Here is an 11424-nt window from a genome sequence, read left to right as displayed (position 1 = left end):
TTATCTCAGACCAAAAAAAAAAAGAAAAAAAAAAAAGTATAATTAAAATGTTCAGTATATTTATATGTACATATATTATAACCATTTAATACTATAAATGATATCATTATCTTTCTAAATAAAAAAATATAAATATATATATATATATATATATATAATATTCTAATTTATTCTGAAAAAAAATATATTATTATATATATAATAATAATTTTTTATATTTATATATAACCACCACACCATCACACATAAGATTAGACGAGTACTATTTTTTTATAAAAATAAAATGAAAGATCAGAAATATTTTAAGAATTTATAACAATAGTATGCGAATATATATATGCTATAATAATGAACATTTTATTATACTCTTATAAAAATTATTTTTATTCTTTTATTCATACTTTATATAAAAAAAAAAAATAATTTTTTTCATTCTTTTTATATTTATTCCACAATAATTATTTTTAATAAAATATATTTCCTCCTAAGAAATATGTGCATCTGAAATATTTTTATAGTAGGAACAAAAAAAAAAAAAAAAAAAAAAGGAAAGAAAGAAAGAAAGAAAAGTACTTAAACTTTTAAAAATGTGTATTTTATCATAATATACAATTATAATTTAAAATGTTTTATTATTATTTATATTTTTTTATTTTATAAAGATATCGTAATATAATAATATATTTTTATAGAACCATCAATTCTTATATTACAAACGTAATAGTAATAATTTATTAATAATAACAAAAATGCGGTATTATATTATGCATTTTATAATATTTAAATTTTATAAAAACTAAAGAAAAAAAAGTTGCAATGGTAGATGTTTTACAAAAAACGTTAAAAAAGTATAATAACAAAAATATTGTAACATAATATTTTGTTTATGGAATTTTTTGTGTATTCTTTTTTTTTTTTTTTTTTTTTTCATTAATTTAAATATAAAACATTTGAAGAATATTAATTTTAAATTATTAATAAATTGTTCTAAATATTTTAATATATACATTTTTAATATATATATATATATATATATATATATATATATATATTTTCCATTCTTGAATTTTTAGTAATTAAATTTTTTTTTTTTTTTTACCTTATTGAAAATTAATACGTAACACAATATATATTATATATTATAATATATATATATATTATTATATATATACAATACATATATATACCATATATATAATATTAATTGTAAATATTAATATTTATACATATTATAATAAATAATATGGTATTATTTAATGAGAAAAAAAAAAACTTTTTTTTCTTTCTATAAAATTATATATATATATTATATATATATATATATTTTTTATATAACATTTATTTAAAAAAATAAAAATAAAATTTCTTTTTGTAATATATTTACAGCATTACCTCCTTTATATTGTTACAAATTTTTATAAAATATAATGAATTGTTATTTTTAAGAAAATGAATCAATTCTCATCTTACCAAAAAAAAAAAAAAAAATTTACGTATAATATATATATCATATGTATAATATAAAAGTAATTTCTTATTTTTACATATTTTATATTTTCTCCTGCTTTTAAAGGTTAAATTGAATCCATATTTTTTCTTTAACCTTAATAATATAATACATTAAATATATATTTATGTATGTATAAATATATTGATAATATTTTTTCAAAAGGACAAATATAAATTTTTTTATCAGAAAAATTTTGTATAATATTCTAATGAAAATATTAAATTAAAATAAAAATAAATATATCATAAGTTATTTATATATATATATATATATATATATATATATATATATATATATATATGTATATATTGTATATATATTATAATTTCTTATTTGTTTAATATAATGAAACATAAATCACATTTAAAACAAAAAAATAAACAATTTAAAAAGATAAAAAATCAGAAGAAGAAGAAGAAGAGTATAAAAAATATCCAAAAAAAAAAAAATAAAAATGATATTAACGAAAAATATAGTAATATATTACAAAGGAAGGTTCAATCATATTATAGCAAAAGTGATCAATTAAAAAATGAGAGAGAAGAAAAAGCTAAACATATACCTTTTTATAATTGCTTGAATATATGTTTATTAGTGTTCCATGAAGATGTTGATATACTTTCGTTTAAGAAGGAATTTATAAAATATTTATGTGAAGAAAATGACGAACATATTGATATAGATAATATAAAATTATATGATATATACACTGTACATTCAAATGATAAAAAAAAAAAGAAAAGAAAATCATTTGTAGTTTATGATATACCAAGAGATATATATGGAATTATTGATGGAACCAAATGTGCTGATGTTGTATTATGTTTATTTAAAGATGGAAGTATTGAAAATTCTTGTTTTGATGAATTAGGTTATAAATTATTATCTGTATTAAAAATACAAGGGGTTCCATCTATTATTGGTATAGGTTACAATACAAATATGAGCAATAAGGGTTCTCACAAATTTGTTATGAGATATTTTAATTCTGAATTTACAATGGACGACAAAATATTTTTTATTAGTGAAAATAAAAATTCCGATTTTCAAAAATTATATAATGAAATAACAAATATGAAAATTAAAAATGTTTCTTATAGAGAAGGTAGAGGTTATATGATGGCAGATTCTTGTGCATATAATTCTGAAAATGATTGTATATATATAAAAGGTTTTATAAAAGGAGTGGGTTTTAATTATCATAATCCTATACATATAACTGATGTAGGGGATTATTATATCGATAATATTTATTTAATAGATATCTTAAAAGAAAAAAGATTTTTTGACGAACAAAATTTAAGATATTCCTTTTTATTAAATCCAAATAATCAACAAACAAGTGAAAATGAATTTATACTTAATTTTTTATCCAACAATAAAAAATTACCTAATGATCATACAAAATATAATTATTATGATATTAAACATAAGCCAATTAAAAGTATATTTAATGAAGAAGATGATATGAAATGTATACGACCGTATGTTGTAGAAGACAATAATAATATATATATGAATAATTTAATGACCCTTAAAAATAAGGATATACCTGAATTTACTGCTTCAAATTTCTTTTCTTACGATAACTACAACATAAATGAAAATAATAATAGTATTACTAAGACAATGAATGATAGTACAACTACAACTAATAATAGTAACAATAATAATAATAATAATGGTGATAATATAAATGAAAGTTATACAGTTTATAAATACAATATGAAGAATATTATGCAAGACTATACAAATGATCCTCATGGTAATAATCAACAGTATAATGAAGAAAACACTAACCCAAACATTAGTAATATAAATAATATGTGGACTTATATATCTAACGAAAAACATGAAGCAAACGATGATTTTATTTGCTCATATGACAAATATGGTGGAATGAACGACGACAACAGCAGCAACAACAATAATAATAATAATAATATGTTTAATAATAATAATAATAACATTATTAATAATTTTAACATAAGTAATGAAACGCAAAATAAAAAATTTTCAACGAACCATCTTGAGTATGGAAATAATGATTTATACAAAAATTATGATGAGGATGAAGAAAATAATGATGATATATCTGATGATATAACTGATAATATAACCGTAAATGAGACGGATAATAAAAGCGAAGATTATAATGATGATAGCTGTATTGAAAAAGATTCGAATAATTCTGATAATATATATATATGTAAAAATATTAGTGCAAGAGAACGTTTTAAAAAATATCGAAGTTTACAAAGTTTTAGAACTTCATATGTAGATGTTTATGAAGATTTGCCACTAGAATATTCACGTATATATGATTATGAAAGTTCTGAAAACTTAATTAAATATTCCAGAAAAAAATTTGTACAAAATTGTAAAATAGTAAATGGAGAATTTACATTAACTGATACTTATTGTATATTTGTTATTAAAAATGATGGAAAATTATTAAATAAACTTAACAACAAAAGAAATGATATACCAGTTATTGTATCAAGTTTATTACCATTTGAAAGAAAAGTTACAGTTTTAAATATGGAAGTAAATAGAACTATATTTTATTCAGATAAGGTTGAATCAAAGGATATTTTTGAAATTATTTGTGGTTTTAGACATTTTATCGGATGTCCTGTATTTAGTGAACAAATAATTAAAGGACCACAATCGAAAGGAAAATATGAAAAACATTTAAAACATGGGAAAAAATATGTTGCCTCTATATTTGGTTTTACCACAGTAACAGCAGCTCCAGTATTTTTTATTAAAAAAAAAATGTACCAACAAATGGAACAATTACAAAACTATGCTAATGGTAATAATAATAATAATAATAATAATAATAATAATAATAGTAATAATTATTGTAATAATTCATTGAATAGTTTAGATTTTCAACAAACCTTAGGATATTCCTTAGATACTTCTAACGATATAAATAATTCCCTTACGAGTGGTAGAACTGAATATATATATGATTGTATAACAAATGAACACAATAATTTTTCCAACCCCCAAGCTAATGTTGCATCTGTAATAGTTGCGCATGGTAAAGTTGTAAGTTGTGATTGTAAAAGAATTATAATGAAGAGAATATCCCTTTGTGGGAAAATATTTAAAATTCATAAAAAAAAAGCTGTCATTAGAAATATGTTTTATAATCCCAAAGATATCAATTATTTTAAACCAGTTGAATTACATACCAAACATGGATTAACTGGAAAAATAGTTGAATCATTAGGAACTCATGGAAAAATGAAATGTATATTTAGTAATGTTCTTAAACAACATGATAAAGTTTTCATATTCTTATATAAGAGAATATATCCTATATGGTTCCCTTTATCATGGGGTGGAGAACAAGATCTTGGACCAGATAACCAGCCATTAGAGTTAAAAGAGAAAAAAAAAAGACATGCCCTCATGTTATAATGAGTTTTAATTTACACCATGAAAAATGAAAGATACATGTTAAATATATATATATATATATATATATATATATATATATATACATGTAATTTGTGTATAATTAATAATTAATTTTTTTACTCTTGTAATTAAATTTTATAAATTTATATTATATATATTAAAATAAAAAATAATATAAAATAAAATATGGAAATTATTTATAGTAATTAATTTTTAATGTTCAATTTGAATTAAATTTAAATTTGTTTTCTTTATATATATATATATATATATATATACATGTATATATTATTATTATTATTTATTTTATATTATTTATTTATACTATTTATTTATTATTATAATTTTTTTTTTTCTGTACCTTCATATAATGTTAAATAAACATTACCATTATGTTAAAATACCAAAAATAGAAAATTATTTAAGTTAATAATAATTATATAATATTCAAATTAATGTTCGTATAAGTATTACACCATTACATTAACGTATATAAAAATATATTATGTCATTATATTTAAATTTTGTAATAACATATAATACAAAAAAAAAGGGAAGAAAGTATTTCTATTTATATATATAAAAAAAAAAAAAAAAAAAAAAATACACAAGTTGATAGAACTGTCTATTTTTTAAATTTGTTCTGTTGTTTCGAATTATTCCTTACTTATTATATGTCAAAATTATTTTTATCAACTGATGTATATTTAATTTTATTATATTTATACTATTATTTTAAAAATAAAAAGAATCATTTTTCTTAAATTTTCATATATCTTTTTATATATTTTTCTTTTGTATCATATTTTTGTATAACGTCTATAATGTTAATATGCTTATTAGTAATTTATGTATTTGTAAAACAAAAAAAAAAAAAAAAAATTAACAAAGAAAATAAATATCTACATGCTAATGATACCTTAGTATACATAAAAACATGTATTATCAATATACAACACTAAAATAATTATCTAATATCAAAAGGAAAAGAAAAAAAAAAAAAAAAAAAAAAAAAAAAAAAAAAAAAAAAAATTTTATTCGACGTTTAAATTAATAAAAAACATATATATTATATAATTGTAGAATTAAATTATAAACATTATTAATAATGTTAATATATAAAAAATTAACATATACAAAATTATAAAAGGATAAACATATTAATAAACAAGTTTCATATATATTTTATTAAAAGAAATATATATATGTATATATATATATATATAAATATACATACTGTATTAATACATAAAAAAAAAAGAAGAGAAGAAAAAGAAATTCAAATAACAATAAAAAAAAAAAAAAAAAAAAAAAATGATATTAAAAATTAATTACTATAAATTTTTTCCATATATTTTTTTTTTCTTTTTTTTTTTTTTTTTTTTGTGTTCAACTTTAAAAATTAACAATTATGATATAACAAAAGGGAAGAAAAAAGACACATAATTGTTTTGATGACCCATAGTATAAATAAATAAGCAACATGTACATACAAATATATACATGTATGTATGTATGTATATATTTGCAAAATTATGTTGCGCTTGCAAAGTTGTAATTCCTTTAATTTATAATAATTCAATATTATCAGCATAATTTTTTGAAGGTGATATATTCCTTGAGGTAATGTTATTATTTTGGTTTGTTCTATTTCTAGCTAATGTAAAATCTTTATTTGTTGACCTATTTCTATCACTTGAATATGGTAAAAGTGTAGGGACATCTTCCTCATTATCATCCTAGAAAATAAAAAAAATAATAAATTAATAAAATCAAATAAATATACACATATAATATATATATATATATATATATATTGATAAAAAATAATGAACATTTAAAAAAAAAAACATATAAAGTTTAATAACATTTTAATGTTTTACTTGTTCTGCATCTATGAATTCCATTTCTGGTTCAAATACATTATTGTTGACATTTCCTCTTTTGGTTTTAATAACTGAATATTTGACATTTTCAAATGTATCAAAACCTAAAAAAAATAAAGTAAAATAAAATAAAAAGATATAAAAACATGATTTATTATAATAAAAAAATTATTTATGTACATACACACATAAACACATAAAATATATATAAATATATATAAATATATATATATATATTTCATTCCTACCATAATTATAAAATAAGTTTTTAAACTTAGGATTTCTGCATATATAAGTAATTATAAGCATGACTATACCCATGATAAATATTATAAATAATATTGACTTAGCAGCTAAAAGAAAAGAAAAAATTAAAATAAAAGAAAATATAAAATGCCATGAAATGAAAGTTATATAATGCATATATAAGAATACATAATTAATATAATCAACAAAATTTTGAATATATGTTACTGCATGAACATTTTCATAATATATATATTTGATTTTCCTTACTTTTATTAAATGGTGCATAGGAAGGACAGGGGACTGGAACTTTTTCAGGAACCCACCCATTGACACATATATCACCAGGAACTTTTCTATATGCATTTGCATAAAAGTAAGAACTGCTTGTACATCCTTCAATGGTTAATGTTGGATCATTTGGCTTACATTCATAACTTCCGATTTTTCTAGTAAATCCCGTTTCACATTCATAATCTTCTGGTGTACATTCACATGGTTTTTTATCAACTGTTCTTTTTAAGTCTTTTCCATTAAAACATTCTGATGTTTGTTTTCTTCTGGTGTAAGTAATTTTTCTACCTAATATACACTTATCATTGAAATTTCCACTGGTAGGTGACCATGTTTCATAATCTGAGGAGACGGAATCTGCTGCCCATAAACCTTTACATAACGGTTGACCAAGAGCATTAAAATCTAGATGATATAAAACACCTACATCATTTCTGGTACCATACACAAGAAATTCTACAGAAGCAGAATTAGGTTCTGCTACAATATTATCAACATCAATAGAAAATTGTCCTAATTCAAAATCAAACCAACTTTGTCCTTCATTCCAACTAAATACAATTTGGTTTGTTTTACGTAAATCATCAGCCATAACAATTAAACCACCATAATCACCATATTCATAAATATATGGTCCTTTATGAGCTTCAATCCATGTTACACCACCATCTCTTGATAAAAATGTATTTACTTCATCACTTTCATATCTTAAATGGCTACCTACATTACCCGTTCCCATTATAATTCCTACAGCATTTTCAATAGAATAGAAAGGTGCATATTGATGATAATTTGTAATTCCATGTAAATGCAAATAACAATTATCACCACACTCATATTTGTTTCCTCTACTATCAACTTTAGGAGCTTTTAAATAAGACCATTCTCCACCTTTATTAAACGAAATAACAGTTCTAACAGCATCTTCATTTTTTCCTTTGTTATATTGTTTTTTTCTTTTTTCTGTATTTGTCTCAAATGGAGCAATATCTTCTTCAATAGCTGATTTGAAATTTTGGAATCTCAAATCTTCATCTTTTATTTCATTATTAACATCTAAAAAGTTGGCAATATATACTCCATCTAAACTTAATACTCTGTCAAATTCACATTCCCCAGAAGAGGTTCTTATATTATTAGGTAATGATAATGTATAATTTAAACCTGAAGCATCTGATATATATACATTACCTGTATTAATTTTTTCTGAAGATGTTCCATGATTTACATGTAGCATTATAGAACCTTCTGATGTATCTAAAACAGTATATGATTTCTCATGAATATTTTCTGGTAAATTTGCTTTATTAAAAGTTTTGCCTCCATCAGTTGAAACCATCATATTAACAGTTTGTTTTATAACATCATTTAATTTTGCAACAAAAATATATCCATTAGAGATTAAAAATTTATTTCCTTGTTTTACTAATACATCTACAGATTTTCCAAAATTATGAGTAGCCACAAAATCAACATCTTTAGACCATCCACTAAATCTTTGTTGATGACCATTTCTATTTTTATGGCGAGTATAATAGATGGTGTCTTCTAAATGTGATTCTTTATCTCCCCAATTAAATTGTACAACATATATATCAATTAATTGAAATGTTCTCCCTAAATCTTTTGTTAAGGATAAGGTCTGCATACATTCACCACTATTATCATCATTAGAATAGCAAGCTTCTGTCCAGGACGAAACTAAGGCCCAATGCGTTTTAGTACTATGAAACTGCCAAAAATTGATTTTATTCTGATAATTTAATAATCTAAATGTTTCTCCAGAATCTTCTGATATATAATGATTCTTTTGATTTCCTATAATTAACACTATATTCTTGTTTACTGAATTTACCATTATAAGATCTACAGTAGTCATTTCATTCATATGATTTGATGATGGATCACTTTTATTATTTTCTTTATCCGATAAATTCCCAGTTATATTAGTCCATATTTTTCCTCCATCTGAACTCCTATATAATCTTCCCTTTACAGTTTTTACTAAAACTGTCATATGATTATTTCCACACCATTGAACATCATCCACTGCACTATCGAAATTTATTTCACTTACTGATACTTTCTTTTTTGTTATTTGACATTGTGTAAAATTTATACATGAAAAAGAAAAAAACAAGAATAATAGAAAAACCAAAAATAAATGATTCTTATTTCCTATACTTTTGAAAAATAACATATTTCGCATTTTTACTTTATTTGAATAATATCCTTTTTCATATTCTAACAACTTCTTTTGCTTTTCAAGCTTTTTTTTCATTATTTATAATTTAATAATTTATATATATATATATATATATATATTTTTTTTTTATAATCAACAAATTTTTTAAGAATTTCACAAAAATATATATATTTATATATATATATATACATTAATATATCTCTATTTTTATTTTTCTTTATTTATTTTATGAAAATAAAAAATTCACATATAAGCCTTCAACTATTTTTCACTTGTTATTTTATAAATATATATTGGATCTTCAAAATGTATAATAAATTTTATATATAATATTTTATATATACATTTTTCTTTTTTCTTTTCCTTTTTTTTTTTTTGTTTTATTCTTTCCCTTATTCTAAAACAGTGAAAAATGGAAAATTACATTATAAGAAAAAATATATTATTATATATCAAATATTTGTAGCATTTGAAATATTAATAATATAATAAAAATAATTAAAATGTATAAAATTTAAAAAAAAAAAAAAAAAAAAAAAAAAAGTAAAATGAAAAAATTAGTAATTCACTATATATTTTTATATTATTTATATTATATTAATTATATATAAAATTACTTTCACATTAAATGTACGTATAGTTTCATTCTTTGTACATATATATTATTATTATTATATATATATATATATTTATTTATTTATTTAAAGAGGATATTATACAATATGCTTTATTTTCATATGTAATTAATAAAACCATATTTCACCTTTTTTTTTTTTTTTTTTTTTTCCCCCTTAATTATTATATTTCCTTTTTATTGTGTATATAAAACAAAATAAGGGTAAATATTTGTATGAATAAGATTTAATTAATAGAAATATATTTTTTATATATTTTAAAGTAGTTGCTTTTTGCTCAAATAAAAAAAAAAAAAATGATAATAAAAAAAAGCGAAAAAAATTATTTTTATGAAATATTTAAAAAATAATTTTTACTATATTTCTTGTTTTTTCTTTTATAAATATTAAACCTAAATGTATTAGGATATACATAAATATATAATAATAATACGAATAAGAGATTTGTATTTATTCATATAATAATAAATCAAAGGTATTTAACATTTTATATATTTTCCGAATTAACAACCATCATTTTACATATAAACACCAAAAAGAAAAGGGAAAACCACTATATAAGATATGCGCATTATATATTATATATGTTATATATATTTAAGAACTTAAGAAAATATATAATACAGTTTGATTTATATATATATTATATATATATATATATATATATATATATGTATATATTTATTTATGTAATATAAAAACGAAAATATAATATACTTGTATTACAAATTATTCTATGGAACTTTCCATAACTATGAACAATATTACGTTTGTATTAAGGGTGTATTTGTTTATCCACATAGATAAAAAATAAAATAAAATAAAATAAATAAACATCCATATATAAAATATGTATATATAAAAATATTGGTGATATTTTAATAAAACAAAGAAAAAAGCCCAAAAGTTTAAATGAGATATGATTAATTTAAAAAGTTATGACAACTTTTAATATCAATAAAAACACTTATAATTATTATGCCTTTTTAAAAAAGGGAGAACATACAAATTTTCTATAAGTTTATAACCCCGCATATATATATATATATATATAATATATTTTTTCTTTTCCGAAATAATTAATTTCATTTCTTTATAATTTGTTAATATATGAATAATACAATGGAGAAAAAATACGATTACTCTATTATATAAAGCTCTAGTATTTATTATCTTTTCTTTATATATATCCAATGCTACACTTACAAGAAT

At 19.5% G+C, this 11424-nt stretch overlaps 2 protein-coding genes across 2 annotated transcripts; one reads left to right on the top strand and one right to left on the bottom strand.

Moving 5' to 3' along the window:
* Nucleotides 1-1855: 1855 nt before the first annotated feature.
* PF3D7_1451900 (ribosome biogenesis protein TSR1, putative) lies at nt 1856-4945 on the top strand (the record flags this gene model as incomplete). Its single annotated transcript, XM_001348632.1, has 1 exon — nt 1856-4945. One exon carries the CDS (start codon nt 1856-1858, stop codon nt 4943-4945), a length of 3090 nt encoding a protein of 1029 aa, XP_001348668.1.
* A 1568-nt stretch (nt 4946-6513) lies between these two features.
* PF3D7_1451800 (sortilin) lies at nt 6514-9652 on the bottom strand (the record flags this gene model as incomplete). The annotated part of the gene is made up of 4 exons (XM_001348631.1): nt 6514-6684; nt 6829-6935; nt 7080-7184; nt 7348-9652. 4 exons carry the CDS (start codon nt 9650-9652, stop codon nt 6514-6516), a joined length of 2688 nt encoding a protein of 895 aa, XP_001348667.1.
* Nucleotides 9653-11424: the final 1772 nt, after the last annotated feature.

Source organism: Plasmodium falciparum (genome assembly GCF_000002765.6).
Source record: "Plasmodium falciparum 3D7 genome assembly, chromosome: 14".
In the NCBI taxonomy this organism is placed as follows: domain Eukaryota; phylum Apicomplexa; class Aconoidasida; order Haemosporida; family Plasmodiidae; genus Plasmodium; species Plasmodium falciparum.
The sequence above is the reverse complement of the archived record's forward strand: the minus strand, read 5'-3'. Positions and strand labels throughout refer to the sequence as shown.